We start from the raw sequence: 18,623 nt of genomic DNA on the forward strand, positions 1-18,623 counted from the left end.
ATACTGATATATTTCTCTTTTACAGATGAGGAAGCAGAGGCCCAAGTAAATGATGAAACTGGGACTAAAACCCAGGTCTGGCTGACTTCAGAGCCAATGCCTTAATCACAACATTATGTTGAGAATAGCTTGTAGTGTCATGGCTAATTTATAGACTGATGAATTTAGTATATTTAATGTTAAGGAAGTAGTAAACTTGGTGAGGTTTTTATTTTATTTATTTATTTTATTTTTTTCAACGTTTATTTATTTTTGGGACAGAGAGAGACAGAGCATGAACGGGGGAGGGGCAGAGAGAGAGGGAGACACAGAATCGGAAACAGGCTCCAGGCTCCGAGCCATCAGCCCAGAGCCTGACGCGGGGCTCGAACTCACGGACCGCGAGATCGTGACCTGGCTGAAGTCGGACGCTTAACCGACTGCACTACCCAGGCGCCCCTGTGAGGGTTTTAAAATATACTTTTTGATTTATCTGGAAGAAAATGAACCTTTTTTTTTTTTTTAGTTTATTTATATATTTTGAGAAAGAGAAAGCACGAGCAGGGGAGGGCAGAGAGAGAGAGGGAAAGGGAGAATCCCAAGCAGGCTCCATGCTGTCAGCTCAGAGCGCAACGGGGGATTCAGTCTCGTGAACCATGAAATCATGACCTGAGCCAAAATCAAGAGTCAGAGGCCTCACTGACGGAGCCGCCCAGGTGCCCCACAAAAGATGAACTTTTAAACAATACAGCATTGAAAAAGGAGTACACACTAATATAAAATAAAAGTTAAATATTACTTGTTTTCATATCATGAATGGCCTTTTTATAAATAAATTTTTCATAAATAAATAGACTTTTTCATCAAGTATTCAGGTATTTTTATTGAAACCACTTAGCAACCCTAAATCTAAAACTTGGATCCCCTTACTTCTCTGTATGTAATCATTTATTGATTACCTCATTCCTTCAGCATAAAGACAAAGTCCAGATATTTTAGCATTAACTTGTAACACCTTTGATGATCTAACCCATTACCTTTCAGCCCTTGTTGCTTATGATTCTTCTACACGCACCTCCTTTTCTTGTTATGCCACGCTACTTGTTATTCCCTGAATATAACTTTTTAAATTTCTTTATTATATAACATTTCAAGTGTGCACCAAAGTAGACTATGCATCACCCAGCTACAATAGCCATCAATTTATAGGGCACTGTTTTATCTGTACGATCCTCTAATTATCATTCCCACCTCCTGCATGGATTATTTTGAAGCATATCTCAATCATATCACTTCATCTGTAAATATTTCAAATTATTATTTAAAAGGCAGAATTTTTTTGTCTTTAAAACACCACTGCACCTGAGTGGCTCAGTTGGGTAAGTGTCTGACTCTTGCTTTCAGCTCAGGTCATGATATCACTGTTACATGGGTTCAAGCCCCGCATCAGGCCCTGTGCTGACAGTGTGGAGCCTGCTTTGGATTCTCTGTCTCCCTCTCTCTCTCTGCCCCTCTCCTGCTCACTCACTCTCTCAAAGTAAATAATAGATAAACATTTTAAAAAACAAAAATAAAACACCATTGCAAAATCAGTTTAACACCTAATAACTGTAATCAAATGTCTGGTCAAAGTTAAAATTCCCTACTATAATAAATTTATTTTCATAATTTTTTTTATATGTCACTATCAAAACAAGGGCTACTCATTACATTTGGCTAATATGTATTTTAAGTGTCTCTTTTTCTCTCTTTTGTCATTTAGCCTGAATCTCTTTTATTTATTTTAAATATTTTTTAATTTATTTATTTTTGAGAGAGAGAGAGAGACAGAGACAGAGTGTGAGTGGGGGAGGGGCAGAGAGTGAGGGAGACACAGAAGCCGAAACAGGCTCCAGGCTCCCAGCTGTCAGCACAGAGCCACTCATGAACCACAAGATCATGACCTGAGCCGAAGTCGGATGCTTAACTGACTCAGCCACCCAGGCGCCCCCTTAAATCTCTTTTAAATTTGTGGTTCCCCTTCATTTTGTTCCTTTGTGGAAGAGATGGAGTCATTTGTCTATAGTTTCCCACATTCTGGATTTTGCTGAATGCACCCCCGTGATAGCCTGTAACATGTTCCTCTCTCTCTGTGTTTCCTGTAAGTCACAAAACAAATTTTTATTTAGAAAAAAAATAACTTTTATGAATATGTACTATTTGCCTGAATTGCTATGTGGATGATTAAAATAAAAGCAATACTTTTATTTTTTTTTTTATTATTTTTTTTTCAACGTGTATTTATTTTTGGGACAGAGAGAGACAGAGCATGAACGGGGGAGGGGCAGAGAGAGAGGGAGACACAGAATCGGAAACAGGTTCCAGGCTCCGAGCCATCAGCCCAGAGCCTGACGCGGGGCTCGAACTCACGGACCGCGAGATCGTGACCTGGCTGAAGTCGGACGCTTAACCGACTGCGCCACCCAGGCGCCCCAAGGCAATACTTTTAATAGTATTACCTTTTCAATGTAAAATGCAAGATTTATGACACTAAAAAAAGAATGTTGTGGTTAGCTAAAAGTGGAGACGTAGGTACTAACATAAGTCATAAGATAAGAGTAGGCCTTTTTTAGTTTGTGAACATGGCACTTCACAGATGTGAGGAAAAGCAAAGTAAAATAATTGCTTCACTTCTATCAAAAACTCTGAAAACAGATTTAAGGGTAAAACTCAGAAAAAGACTTTAACAGATTATAATTTGCTTTTATGTCAGTTTTTCCCCATTTCTCTTTAAAAGCAACTCTTTATCGGTAGCTTGCGGAAAAAATGTTGTGTATGATAAATAAAAAGACCAAAAGAAGTCATCACATTAATGTTTGACACACATTATACTAAAATTAACTTTAAATTTATTTTTAGAATGTTGGTTTTATATGAATATTTAAATAATTATTATAACTAGCAAACTGGCTTATCATAAACAAGTTAAGAGAACTAAAATGCCTTATAAATTCTTTATAATATCAAATTACTATATTATACTTTCCCTTTGACAGCAGAATTTTTTTAATGTTTATTTTGAGAGAGACAAAGAGAGGGGAGAAGGGCAAAGAGAGAGGAGGAGAGAGAGAATCCCAAGCAGGCTCCGTGCTGTTAGCACATACCCTGACATGAGGCTTGAACTCACAAACCATGAGATCATGACCTGAGCTGAAATCAAGAGTTGGATGCTTGGGGCACCTGGGTGGCTCAGTTGGTTAGGCGTCCAGACTCGGCTCAGGTCATGATCTTGCAGTTTGTGGGTTTGAGCCCTGCATTGGACTCTGCTGACAGCTCAGAGCCTGGGCCCTGCTTCGCATTCTGGGTCTCCCTCTTTCACTGCCCCTCCCGTGCTCATTCTCTCTCTCTCTCTCTCTCTCTCTCTCTCTCTCTCTCTCTCTCAAAAATAAAACATTAAAAAAAAAAAAAAAAGAGTGGTATACTTAACCCAAGTGCCCCTTGACTGCAAAATTTTTAACTTGAGATCTCTTGGCTTCCAGGACACCACTCTTCTGCTAATACTTTCCATTCTTGTAGTTTCTTTTTGTTTTCCTTCATTAGCTCCTCTTCATCCACCAACTCCTTGAACTTGGTGTTTTGGGGTTTCCCTAACTGGCTCTCTTCTGTTATTTCTACATTGTGTTTCAAGGCAATAACATTCATTTTTGCTCAATACTTGCTATCTCTATTCTATTTTATATAGTCTTCCATTGGAACCTCCATCCACCCTGACCCCCAGTTCTGAAGCCTAACAATCCTCTCTTCTGAGAAAGGTTGGAAGATTTTTAGCTATAATGCAGTTTTGCCTGTGTTGTTGAAAAATTCCTTGTTCTGTGTTTTATTCTTAGTAAGGAATTGTATCTGTTTTATTATTTGAGACCTTTTATTCCTTCATACTGTTTTAAAAATACATGAAATAGAAATATATGTATTTCCTCCAATAAAGGAGCCTATGTTCTATAGTACATGCATAGTAGCCATGTGACCATTCTCCCCTTCTTTTTTGGAAATTTATAATTTCCACTCGCATCTACACACTGGTAATTCAATAATCTAAATTATTTATATACAACTAAAATATTTGAAATGGACAAATTCCCATTGGAATGTGGGTTGGGTGAGTGTTTGGGAAAATCATTCCATCAAGAGAGGAAAGATCTGACTCCCCCACCCCTCAGATTTTAATGCCTCTAATTTCTGAACAAATTCTTTTGCTTCTTTCTCTCAGGAAGGAAAAAGATGTAATAGGTGGTATGAAAACTTTTAAATTTTGTAGCATGTAGCATTCATAAAGGCTATATGCCATACTTTTTCATTCTGTTCTATTTCCTCTGGACCCACTAAGTTTATATCATGAGTTGATATTAGGTAATGACCTGTGGTTTGAAAAACACTCATACCGTAAATCCTTGAATTTCCCCAGTATGAAATATGATATACAGGATGCTCCATATATCCCTTTCAGTTGCTATCAGCATAATATATCACATATGAGATCATCTTCATGTTTTGCTATGACTTCTTTGTCTTATAAACATTTAGATATGATATTAGTATATGTGCCTTCTTTTTGTATGTTTTTTTGTCCTTTACCATGTGGATTTTGTGAGAGCAAGATCTTTGCCTTTATTTTTTATTTTTAAACAACTTGTGTTAAAAAATATTTTGAAACTATGACAAACTTACAGAAGAATCACAAGTGAAATACAAAGAAATTCTTTGACTTTGTAAAGAATTGGAGAGTAGATTGCAGACCTAATGTTTCATCATCACCAAAGATAAGGAAGATATTTTTCTGTATAACTACAGTGTAACCATAACAAGTGGGAAATTGATACAGCAAAGCTGTTGGGATGAGGAGGAAAATAGAACAAAATATAATTAAGTGGACTTGACAGAATTTGATGAGTGCCTATATAAGGGAAAAGAGAAAGACTGTATGGCATTAAAAAAAGCACATCAGCTATCCTTTTGTATGTTTGTGTATATGTATGAATTGAGAAATGACCTACATTAAAAATGTTCAGTTACTTAACACCTCAGTAATTGATGTTCTGTGGGAATATCATTTTAAAATACTGCATTCTAATAGCAGAAGAAATATATGATCATGGACTTCTCTATTATGTCCACTGTTAAGATTTATTGTTAAACAATTGGGATTTTGAGTCAAGGAATAGAATCTGTTGAAAAACTTTAATGGGAGAAGTGATATATTTTGGAAATCATCTTAGGTTCTGAGGATAGTGTCAGTGAGTTAAGGATATTGAAAGAAAACAGCGAGAGAATTGACATCATCTTTTCCAACCCTACCCTCTCTGAGGATCCAGTCTCAAATTTTCAGTTACTAGAGCTTTTAAACTTAACCACACACATCTACACATCCTTTCTTGCCTAGACTTCCTATTTCTTTTACCTTCTCATACCTAGCCTTGGTCTAGAAGCCAAGCATTGATCCTTCCTGCTCTTCACCCACCCATATCTGGTTGATCTCTACATCTTGGAAAGGGCACTGGGAAAAATTAATTTCATTCTAGCTTTATTACTAGTGTCTCTGCAATTTTGAGAAAGTCACTTAGTTTCTTTGTATTCAGATTAATCTGTGTAAATTATGATATTTGAACCACATATGATACCATATAGTGGTTAGGAGTATGGTTTTCCTAGTGAGTTCTTTGCCTTTTGATCCCTGCTTTATCAGTCAGCAGCCGTGTGATCTGGAGGGAATTATTTCTTCATGCCTCAGTATCCTCAGCTGTAAGTGCATGGCTCACAGGGTTGTTTTGAAGATTAATGGAGTTGCTATATGTGTAATATGAAGAGTAGTGCCTGGAACACAGTAAGGATTAAATAAGTGTTAGCTCTTACCATTACTGTTACCATTATGATTTTTCTTGCTTGCTCTCAGGTCGTTCTTACTTTTTGCGATACTGCTCTAAGAATGTATCTATCATTTGCTACTCCTCTCCTTTCCATTATCACTATTATCCTACTATTGTTCAGGATTAAGTTAGTTGTTAGGTGAAAGATGCTTAGAGTAGTGCCTTGAACTTAGTAAGCACTCAGTAAGTAATAAGCCCTTACTGTTGGTCATTGTGATTTTTGTGTAGATGACCCCTCAGAGCAGTCAGATCCTCTCCTTGCCTTTCCTGGTTCTGTAAACCTTAATTTCCTCCCCTGCCTTCCAGTTGGTCTTAATTCGTGATCAGTCACATAATATTACTCTGTGTTGAGACCTTTGGTTTAAAAGGGAAAAAAACAAAAATTGTTCTTTGATAGAAATATCAGATAACTTGCCAAGACCGACTGAAAAAAAAAATGGTATTAATGAAAGAAGTAAACTTGAATTTTAAAGCAGTGAAAATTTTGTTTTAGGTACTTAAGGGCATTTCTTATTATTTCAGCCTCAGTTTTTTATAGAAAGAGAAGCTGTATTGCTGAAATTCAGGAAGACTTGTTATTTATTTTTAGCAAGGGACTAAAACCAAAATTTAATCCGAAAAACTCAGCAGTTCATTTAAAATAGAACATGAGGAGTCAAGGTCAGGAATTTCATGTGTTTTTGATGTTAGAAATATTCATTAGTATATTTTTCTAGGTTTAAATACGGAAAAAATTTAAGTGTTGTTATTTGCTCTCTGTGGGCATATAGGCAGCTCTCCGTGTGTTCTTTTCAAAATCTTAAACTTCTCTTTAGAATTTAAATGAAAATAGCCTCATTTGTCTGTTTTAAAAATCACAGTGTTAGCTTTTGTTAGAAGAATCCGAAGAGAACTCACCTAATTTCTTAACGAGAAGTCACTTGTTATGTGTGACCTGCTCTTTAACCCTTGCTGGTCTTTAGCTGTTCTCCTAGTTCCAGTATTTTATGGTGTCCTGGAGAAAAGTATTTTTCTCCAGTAAAAATTGCATTGGATTCTTTTTTTTTTTAATATTGATAGCTGCATAAAGCCATTTCACCACAGTTTGAGTTTTCAGATGTTCTTCTAAAATCAGCTTTTACGTATATTTTCTAAAACTTTACTGCAGGAAATGGCAGAGTGAGAGTTAATGTGTTACATGGAGGGAAGAACAGTCCATTGGGGGTTAAATTGCAGAGTCTAATGGAATAATAACTGGTAGCACCATCTGCTGGCCTACTTCCGCAGAAGGAGTCAGTATTTTTAACGACATCTCTAATATTCATGCTGATGCATTTTGATGCTTTGTGCATTCATTTCTTTCTGTGCTTTGTTGGAATCTGGCTATCTGCTTACAGCTATTGAGGAAACCCAGCTTTTTAGGAGGGGTTTATAGCCTTTTTTCATATCTAAATAGGATGAACAGTGGATATAAACTTGCCAAGGCAGAAATGTGTTGATAAATCACAATGTGTGTTTGTGGAGGGTTGTGCATCTCTTGGTTGCAGCTTGCTAAATAGGCCATTTAGGAATCTTCTTTCAATGCTTTTTTCTTGAGCACTGCCTGGGGTGGTGAAAAAGCAGAGGGCAAGCCTTTGTCTGACGCCAAAAATGTCTTCAGTGAAGAGGCCAAGAGGAAGGGTAAGTGAAAGCCTGAATGAGTGGGAGGAGGAGGGGTTCTTTGGGCTAAAAGGCTAATGGGATTGAATAACCTTCCTTATTACTGGCTGCTGCTGCGGGAGTCGTACTGCATCGCCATCTTGAGCTTGTTGCTGTTTTCTCGAGTCTTGGTTATTTGTTATAGCCTGTAGGCCTTAAGGTGGCATTTTAGTGAGCGTTCTAAACCCTCCTTCCTTTCCCAGTGCTGCAGCACTGCTATGAAACCTTTGATGAGGCAGGTATAGAAAAGATATCCAGTGAAGCACACTGGAATCAGCATGAAAATGTGTTTGGAAATTCCTGGTGGTTTTTTCCTTTGCTATAGTCAGAGGCATGTTTACGGGTAAGAACATAACAAAACTGTGATCTAAGTATATGTGGATGAATGCGTGTTTGAAGAGGATATTCTTTTTTAAATGCTGTTGATCTGCTTCCTGTGATATTGCTAAAATATTAATAATTTTAACGTAAAACTGTAAAACTTGTTTTTTTTTTCCAGAATTGCTTGAGCAAAATAATTATGATATAGAGAGAGGAAAAAAAAATCCACATTTAACTCTTTCACGGAAAAACTAAAACTTTCTCTAATTTTAAGTATGGGAATGTCTGTTTACTAACTAGCTATGTTGCTGCGTAGATTGCACATTAAAAAATGATTTAAATGATTTTGGGTTCTAGTTCTAATTTCTTGTAAAGCAGAGAAGCTTTGTATTTCTAAAAATAATTATAAACTATAAGGAGTATTCTAAATCAAAATTGCTATTTTAAATTTATCAATAAATTCCACAGTTCTGGAGTGAAAAGGAAAGAAAAGACTTTTATTTCAAATGTACAGAATATTTACAGGACAAAATTTGAATCAGCTAACTAATCAAGAATGCTGTGAAAATATCAGTGAATCTACGTTATCCTTCTTTAACCGTTTTTAAAAGCAGTAGTTGAGCTTTTTTATATACCAACACTAATTTCTAGATCAGCAAAATGTTACAATTTTACATTTGTTTGTAGCACTCACATGTTGGCTCACGTATTTTACTTCGTTGAGCATAACTTTAAATGTTCAAATATTTATGTTAATCGTTTAGCTGTACTTTGGCATGTTGTGTAAAAAGTATTCTGATTTCTCTAGCCTCCATCTTCCAAGAAGAGTGACGGTTCTGGGACATACACTAAGTTGCAGAATACCCAGGTGAGGATCATGTCTGAGAAGAAACAGAGAAAAAAGGTGGAATCAGAAAGCAAGCAAGAAAAGGCTAATCGGATAATATCAGAGGCCATAGCAAAAGCAAAGGAACGTGGGGAACGCAATATTCCACGAGTAATGAGTCCTGAGAACTTTCCTAGTGCTTCAGTTGAAGGAAAAGAGGAAAAGAAAGGTAGACGGATGAAATCCAAGCCAAAGGACAAAGAGAGCAAAAAAACAAAAACTTGTTCAAAGTTGAAAGAGAAGACAAAAATTGGGTAAGTTGGTTTCGAAATCAATGTAATTCCTTTGAATTTTTTTGTCAAAGTGCAGTCTGTCTCATCTTTTACTTTTGATTTGCGTGTGATGTATTTTACTCCTACTTTGAAGTTTTAAGTTGTTAGATACTATGTGTACCTTATTTCCTTTTTGAATGAATTGAGTAATTAAGACTTACTGCGTTTTAATCTTCTCTGAACATAGCTTTCTGTATATTAATATTAGTAAAAGAAATTTAAAATAGGAGAACATTGCATACATAGAACAGAAAAAGGAAAACAAAACCAAACCCATTGCTGTGCCAGTTCCAAATTCACTTCCTTGGTAGGAAGTGCACTGAAATATTTTTATCAGGTTTCTTTACTTCTTAGTTGTACTTCATTGGGCACCTTATAGATTGGAACGTGAAATACAGTATTTTCTCAAAAACCCACAACTTTGGACTAAATGGAATAGCAGGAAAACCAAGACCACGTAAATCAACAATGAGCAGTGTTCAGCTCTCCCTGGTTTACTCCCTCACTTTCTCTCTGATTTACTTTATGTAATAAAGAGGCCAGGTGAGGATTAATGCTCCAAGAGAATTATAAGGATAAGGAATTGCTCTAGGAGGGTACATTAATGCTCAGTGTTTTTATCTGATGACTTATCTAATACATTTTCAAAAATAAAATGTAATAAATGTTAATATATGTATTATATGCAAGTTTTTGCATGCAAGGGTAAAAATAACCCAGGGCCAACAGTTTAGAGTTATTTTTGCAGAAATATTTGGTCATTTTTGAAGGCTTTATGTGAAATTTTAGATAAGGTGTTCAACCTGTTTTCTTTTTTTCCACACAAAAGAGTACATAGTAAAGAATTTGTTTATTATGAAAATCTTCATTTGCGTAAGAAATTACTGATACACTGTATAGATACCGAAAACTGACAAAAATTTGTAAGACATTGATTCTCGGCATTTTAAATGCAGTCACCAAACTGAATTATATTGTTATGGCTTGATGCCTTTCCATCCCAACCATTAAATAACATGGGCTCTCTTGCCGTGATAGAGCAGTGATTAATATTTGTGATTTTGCATTTTATTTGCAGACAGCTAAAATGAAATTTGAAAGTTAAATTTCTACTCCTTTTATATTTAATGGTTTGGGCATGAAAGTATCTGATTTTTCCAATATTCTCTCTAGTTTTAAATAGGAAACCCTGTATTTAATAGTTCAATGCATTAAGAGTTAGTATAATTAAAGTTTTTCAGTTTTAACTTACACAGATACATAGGCAAAGTGGTGTACTATTTGGAAGGGCATTCAAAAAATAATGCACAAACCAAGAGAAACTGGTAAAGAAACTTCAAAAGTTACAGTAACTTTAAATTTAGGAGGGAATAATATCTTTTAGAGGCAAAAGATACAAGAAGTAAATCTGGTTCAAGAAAAGCAATGTACATAAGGGGACATTAGGAAATAATTATAATAGAGAAACATGGATTTTTGGAAAATGTAATGTGGTAGGGAGTAGTAACATATCACAGTAGAATGCTTGACTTATCCTGGGGTATTTATATTTTTGTTAGAAATAGATTATTAAATGATTTTAATACTGCACAGCATTGATCAATTTAGTAATTGTTTTTAGAGATAGCATTCTTGAGAAAATAGGTGAGAATTGTTCTGAAAAGATAAGTACGTGGCAAGACACTGAGGAGTTACTAGGGAAAAACTTGTTGAGAATATAAGAACATCCTTTTGATAGAGGAATTTATAAGTTGCAGCCAAGTAAGTGAAATGGAAGCTTACCTGTTCTAGTCAGCTGAAATATTTTCACTACTGTGCTTTCCAGTAAGCTGCTATTTAAATTTTGAATTTGCCAAGTTTTTAATTTCTGTGTGAAGTCATCATTTAAGTAGTTTAGTTGCATAATTTTAATTAACAGTATTTCATGATATATTAAACATTTGCTTGAAAAAGTTTTATTTTTCTATTAGTTTGAGAAAATTAGCTGTTGCTAATATCAAATGATAGATATCAGATGAAGTTGAAGGGAATGTGTGCTGGAGCTTAACCACCAGCAGTGTGAAATAGAAACTTTAAGAGTAACTAAATTTGTAAACAGTAAGTTATGGTTGATATATAATCAGAATTGGTGTTTATATAACCCATGCATGTCATTGTTTTGCTTCTGCTTGCTTGCTAGTGTGCTTGAAACCTTTTTATTATTTCTGCAATTTTTGTAGATGAATTTTTTAATACAAGGAAAAAAGTATCCTTTTCAGAGCACTTTTGTAGAGTCTCATTTAATCTTCACACCTCTGTGAGTTAGGCTGGTGCACAGTGGGCAAATTTGATTAAGTTCTTTGACTTTGGAGCCAGGAACATTTGTACAAATTCCCGTTTTGTCACCTATAAGCAGTGTGACCCTGGACAGATACTGAACTTCTCAAGCTTTAGTTGCCTCTTGTGTGAAAAGGGGATAATGATAGTATTTGCCTCATTGTGTTATTTTGAGAATGAAATAATTTAATAACATTTAAAGCATATGGAGCAGTACCTGGAATTTAATAAATGTTAGCCATTATTGTTTTCTGAAAGCATAAATAGCCCGTAGCTATTTAGGGAGAAGGGTGTGGCCATGAGCCATGCCCCTTCTTTCAAGCCTAAACTTTCACTCACCTGCCTAGATTCTCTATTAAGGCTCTGAGACCAGTTAAATGAGACCAGTTAAAAAATCGAGCAGAGAGTGCTCAATTTAGTAGCACATATACTTAAAAAAAAATCAAATGGACAAACAAAAGCAGTTGCTAATTTTTAAGAGGGGTAATAGGTTACTAATGGCTGTTTTCATATGAGCATGCTTCTTCTGCTTATCAAGTAGCTAGAGTAGCATTTAGGAGGGGTAAATTTTGTTTGAAATATGCCTGGAGTTTGAAAGGGTTGCCCACACTATTATGTGGAAGAGTGTGAGTTGAAATGGAAATGGCAGGTGTGAAATAAAGAGTGAGGTAGGGCAGGAAACAACCTTTTTCTATTTTAATGTTGTTCATGATCTTGGCAGTCAGGTTCTAACAAGCTCCCTTTCATGTAGAATATCAGATTTTTTTTAGTAATAGTAGGCGCGTAATAGATGTTCCATGAATGGAATAGAATGAATTTTGTCGAATGGATAAATGAGTGAAAGATTAAGTATCAAATGGCACCAAATGGATGAATTTGATTTGTTAAATCAAAAACAGAAATGGCAAACTAATCCTTCACTGAAACCACAGGAATATAACTAATGGCTTAGTAACAGTAGAAAGTTAAATTATAAAATAAATTCATTCTAAGACTTCAAGTAGAATTTTCTTACAGCTCTATTTGTGATTTGAGATTGTGTGGTAGAATATCACATGAATTGGGGCACCTGGGTGGCTCAGTCAGTTGAGCATCTGACTCTTGATTTCAGCTCAGGTCATGATCTCAGGGTCACGGGATCAAGCCCCATGACAGGCTCTGCCCTGAGCATGGAGCCTGCTTAGGATATTCATTCTCTCTCTCTCTCTCTCTCTCTCTTTCTCTCTCTCTCTCGTTCTGCTCCCCTACTGTGCTTGCTCGCTCTCTCTCTCTCTCTGAAATAACTTTTTAAAAAATTTAAAATATCACATGATTTGATCGAAGCATTTTTAAATTTGTGGTTTGTAGTTTTGACATTTAAATTATGTTTATGTGTTGCCAATTAGGATACTTCTTTATATTACAGATTACAGATTATTGGACTGATATAGGTAGAATGATTTTGATACTTAACAATGTTTTGTGGCCCCATAATTTTAATCAGTAGTAGTCCTTCATGATTAAACTTTGTCTTCTTTTTTGTGCCGTCCATAGTTATTCTTTCTGTATGTTAGATGTTAGGTGCTAGATCTAGCCTTTCTCTTTAGTTAAAGCAGAAGACATCTAAATATTCAAGTAGAAATTAAGGATGTCATGTTATAAAGGAAAATGAACATAATTAAATTTTGAAATTATATTGTGCCCTTTTTTGCTATAGTTTGAAATTCCAAGAAGGAAGAGGGAAAATAACATTTATTAATTACCTAATATCATATATATATACACATATATGTATGTATGTGTTTTTTAAACAAAACTAAATGTGAGTTTGTCCATATGCATGTCGATAGAGATATATTTATATCTAAATAACAAAATATATAGAGGAAAAAATGAACAAACAAAATCGGAGGGAAAAATACAATGAATCATCAGAAATTGAGAATTATCACTTTATAGTCCATGTTATTAATAAAGTGACAAGACCCTGATTGAATTTATTCAAAATAGTAACAATTTGATATGTTTGGATAAAATATAAATGTATTAATTAATTATTTCTAGGCATATGAAACTTTGAAAAATGTATGGTGTACATTTATTATGTATTTTTAATTATTAATCATATACCATTAGTAGCCTATAGAAATTCTATAGTTTTTAAACACCAAGCAGGTAAAATGTTTTGTTGATTTCACTCTTTAGATCTAAACTTAAACTCAGTGAAAATCTGAAACACATTCATCTGCAGAAAGAATTGATACAGTATACATTATTTGTTATCATGAATTTAATGAAGATTTACAGTTCCATTTTTAAGAAGTATACCTTTATGTAAAATGTAAGACCTTACTAAGGTCTGTTATTACCAAACAATGTGTTGTATGTGTTTCATTGAATCTAAGATGTCATTGATTAATAAGACACACCAATAATTTATGTGTAAGAAAGAAAAAAAATATTGCAAGTTAAAACTATGGCATATATTTGATTATTAAATGAATCGATTTCAATAGATGTTAATATGTGGGAGTGTATTAGATGTGGGAATCAATAGATGTTAATATGTATCTTAGAACAACTAAAGTAAAGCTTTTGATTTAATGCTCCTACTCTGTCAATGTTTTTTAGCATAAACACCATTTTCTTTTTTTTTAAGTTTATTTATTTTGAGAGGCAGAGTGAGTGAGTTCATGTGAGTGGGGGAGGGGAGGAGAGAGAGAGAGAGTCAGAGAGAGAGAGAGAGAGAGAGAGAGAGAGAGAGAGAGAGAGAATTCCAAACAGGCTCCATGCTGTCAGTGCAGAGCTGGACATGGGGGGCTTCATCTCATGAACCATGAGCTCATGACATGAGCCAAAATCATGAGTCCGATGCTTAACCAACTGAGCCACCCAGGCGCCTGCCTTTTCTTTCTTAAAAGCAAAGTATTTTTTAAGAATAAGAAACTATGCTGGTACATATGTGGACTATGATTAATACTTAGCTAATACTTATATCCTAAGTATATGAAACAATTCAGTGGATTCAATTAAAAAAAAAATCCTTTCTGTCCTTAAACACGAAGTCTTTTATAGTCCCAAGTTACCAAGAGCATACAATACAATGTTACTTTCACAAATTAAAGGATTAACTAAAATAAAGAATCCTTTTAAAACTTACTTTTCCCAAAGGAGTTTAAGCTGGAGTCTTGCGTTGACCCTAAATTGGAGAAATTTCACCAGATTAAAAGTGTTTCTTAAAAAAAAAGTTTATATTTTATGACTTTAAAAATAGCCACACTGCCTTTCAACATTGTAATGTGAAATAGTATTTTTGCTTCTTTCCTTTACTTATGATGAATTGGATGCATTAATTACAACAAATGGACTAATTGGGGAAGATTCATTGTTTGTCCAATTATTGCAAAGAGAGAATCAGCAGGGGGCAATTACAGATTGACACTGTGTAGAATGCAACTTGTTACCAGCCTCTACTAATAAACATGTGGGCAGGATTCAGATGAGTGCATAAATTACATCTGAAAATCAAATATAGATGTCAAGTATAAACACTGAGGTTTTGTAGTGCCTATACTTATCAAATGAATTAACATTTCAAATTTATACTTAGTTTGAAATTGCCCTTTGCTGTCTGAAACAAGCAATGTTTTGATATTTAGTTCTTTCACTTGCCTGAATATCTGTTGCTGCAATTTGCTAACATTGATAACAGATTCCTTTAATGAAAAATTTTAAAAAAAGCTTGTGAAAAGCCTTTATTATTAATATATTCTGTATTTGGCACTTTACTTTGGTGATATTTCTAAGAATAGCAAACTGTCAGTTTATTTGAAGAATGTGTCTATAATGAAATTTTAGTTTCATTTAGAATGAAATCTTATTTTAGAATTCACACAGTAGACTCTGATCCATGATTGGGTATTTTACTTGTCTGATTTTATTTTTTCTACTTTTGGATCATCTGATTTCCCTCACATAATATTTATGGGAATCATTTGTTATTATACATGCAGTAGAGATTTCTGGTTGTTTGAAAATCAGATAAATTTTAACCATAATTACAAAATGACAGTAATAGTTTCATATTTCTCTGTATCCATTAAACTATGTATGTATATTTATTGATATTAAGTATCTATTGACTGGTTGAAGTGTAATGTCATTTTATTTTAAAATCAGTAAGATGTGTTCTTAAAAAGTAGACCAGGAATAAAGAGACCTTTATTGTCTTTTACTGAACTTACGACTTGGGCAGTTTATTTCACCTTCTGGTGCTGAAGTTTCCCTATTAGTATCATAGACCAGTACCTTATCTATGTCAGAATTTTTCTCAGGATCAACTGAGATATTGTAGGCAAAAGCACTTTGGTATTTTAAGTGCTCTATGAATATAAAATAGTTTTATTATCCTGAATACTTGTTCATAGAGTTTTCAATGACAATAACTCTGAACCAGTGGTTCCCAAACCTAGTGGAACATCAGAATCTCTTCAGGAATTTTTTAGAAGTCCGATTGGAGTCCCACTTTACTAGATCAGAATCATAGGGTTGGGACCAACAAATCAGTCATTTTTTTTTTTAACTTTTTATTTTGAACTAATCTCAGACTTGCAGAAATGGTCAGAGTTCCTTTAGACTCTTCACCCAGCTTCCTCAAAGGTTAACATTTATATAACCAAAGCACTGTTGTCAAAGAAAACACACACACACACACACACACACACACACACTGACACGATTCTGTTAACTTAGAGATCTCATGTAAATTTTGTCAGTTGTTCCATTTTTTTAGCCAGGAATCTACATTTCACTGTGTTGTCATCCCCCCTTACACCACCTCCAATTCAGGACAGTCCTCAGCCTTTGTCTTTTATGGTGTTTTTGGTTGTAAAGCTTACTAGCCAGTGATTTTGTAGAATGTCTCTCCGTTCGGGTTTGTCTGAGGTTTTCTGATTAGGAGTCTTTATTTTTAACAGACAGCCTTCCAATGAAGGCTGCCTCACACATTTAGGAATTACTCATCAATACCAACCTAATTTTTGTTCCCCTTTGTAGTGTCACCTATATAACTGTTTTAGAACTTTATAATAAACCAATATGTCTTCATTGTTTCCAAGAATCAGTGTTCTGTGTAAGTAACCCTAGTTTTTAAATCTTAAAATATATCTATATTTTACTCAGAAATATGTCAGTCAAGCATGACTTAATGTTTTAGAATCAACTTGTCTCCTACCATGGAAATGTACTGTTTTTGAACAGAAAGGTCACGTGTAGATATTTAGAACTTTGAAAGGTTTATGTGGAAAACTACTATATTTGAAATATCTCTTACAAAGTTAGGATTTAAAAAAGAGTTTTGCCTGGATTAAGAATGGTTAATGAGTTCGTGGAAAAAGATACCTGTACCAGGCCTATAGAACAACATTGGAAGAAAATACAGAATGTACAGAAAATAAAATTTAAAAGGCACTGTTTTGTTTTGAAGAATATGTTTCAAGTAGGGGCACCTGAGTGGCTCAGGTGGTTAAGTGTCCAACTTCAGCTCAGGTTATGATCTCACGGTTCGGGGTTCGAGCCCTATGTCATGCTCTGTGCTGAGAGCTCGGAGCCTGGAGCCTGCTTTGGATTCTGTGTCTCCCTCTCTCTCTGCCCCTCCCCCACTCACAGTCCCTCTGTGTCTCTCAAAAATGAATAGATGTTAAAAAAAAATTTTTAAGAACATTTTTCAAATAATTAATATAATGAAGGCTTATCTAAGTTATTATGGAAAATATTTTTATCTGACTTACCCTTCTCAGCCAAAAAGGGTGGATGTCTAAAGTTGATCTGGTGGCACTTATTAGTATTTCTTTTCTAGAGATTTAGGCAATACTTATCTATAAACTAATGTTTAAGCAGCCTGGTACACTGTCCTGAGAGAGATTTCATTTCATTACGTTACACCGCCACAAAGGAACAGTGTAACCTCTTCATAGTAATTCATAAATACAAAATATTTAAGAATCTCTGCTTTTGATTTCATTGAATTTTTTACTTTTGGGATATGGGTTTTTAAGCAACCTTATAGATTTTAGTTTTTAAGCAACCTGTATCAGAAGATGCATTTCACATAATTCGGTTAGCTTACCCAACATTGAGAAAATACCTTTTTATGCAATATATTGAAGGGTATTAACAGGCCTTAGTTTGCATTTCATAGGAAATTGTTATTTAAGTAGCTAAAGTGTCCTTTTTACTAGTTTTGGTCTCATCTACAAACTAGTCTGAAATATGCATTTAGGTTTGGAGATGGATAGCAAATGGGGGAGTGCATCAAACATATATTTCTGCTACCTGATTTTACTTAGAGTTATCCCTGACCTTGCCACTGAAGATGGGCTGCCCAAATGCCTTAGGTTGTATTGTGTAACCACAAAGAACATCATGCTCACCCTTTGGAGGAGATTTTTACTGGACGAGGAGGCACTAGAGGAGACTTCTGGGAAACTAATGATGTCTTGTTTCTTTTTTTTTTTTTTTAATGTTTGTTTATTTTTAAGAGAGACAGCCTGTGAGCGGGGGAGGGGCATAGAGAGAGGGAGACACAGAATCCAAAGCAGGCTCCACGGCCCGGAGCCTGATGGGGGCTCGAACTCACGAACCAGGAGATCATGACCTGAGCTGTAGTCAGATGTTTAACTGACTGAGCCACCCAGGCGCCCCTAATGTTTATTCATTTTTGAGAGGGAGAGAGAGAGAGAGAGAGAATGAGAATGAGAATGAGAATGAGAATGAGTGGAGGAGGGACAGAGAGAGGGAGACACAGAATCCGAATCCGAAGCCAGCTCCAGGCTCCACACTGTCAGCACAGACCCCAACACGGGGCCCAAATCCACAAACTGTGAGATCATGACCTGAGCCAAAGTTGGACACAACTGACTGAGCCACCCAGGTGCCCCAATAATGTCTTGTTTCTTGATCTAGAAGCTGGTTACACATTTGTGTTCATTTGAGAAAATTCATGAAGCTGTTCTCTTTTGATGTGTGTGCTTTTCTGAACTTAACTTTAGTATTAGTAGACTATTAGGTTTGGAGAAAGAGGTTGCATTTGGAGCATTTTGAGATTGTGATATCAGTGGGATATCCATGTGGACATGTCTAAGTAACAGCTGGTTTTATGAATAGATTTCATCTCTGAGGGACTGCCGATAGAAAAGAAGGCTGGAGACCCTAATTTGAGAAACAACAAAGTTTACAGGATGGATAGAAAAGGGTTGTCGAGGACTGAATCATGCTGAAAACTACCAATACTAA

The 18,623-nt window shown here is 35.2% G+C and overlaps 1 protein-coding gene across 6 annotated transcripts in view; it reads left to right on the forward strand.

Moving 5' to 3' along the window:
* Positions 1-18,623, forward strand: part of CHD9 (chromodomain helicase DNA binding protein 9) — a 156,464-nt gene that overhangs the window by 39,570 nt on the left and 98,271 nt on the right. For 5 of the 6 annotated variants that reach the window (XM_047078400.1, XM_047078402.1, XM_047078401.1 and 2 more), the window contains exon 2: positions 8,686-9,017. In XM_047078400.1, coding sequence (XP_046934356.1) covers positions 8,686-9,017 — 332 coding nt within the window. Of the gene's footprint in view, positions 1-7,686; positions 7,900-8,685; positions 9,018-18,623 lie in introns of those variants that run through there. The other variant, XM_047078405.1, reaches the window with a different exon arrangement.

Source organism: Lynx rufus, unplaced genomic scaffold (genome assembly GCF_022079265.1).
Source record: "Lynx rufus isolate CCGP_SWC_20201006 ecotype Redwood Valley unplaced genomic scaffold, mLynRuf1.p SCAF_16, whole genome shotgun sequence".
NCBI classification, from domain to species: Eukaryota; Metazoa; Chordata; class Mammalia; order Carnivora; family Felidae; genus Lynx; species Lynx rufus.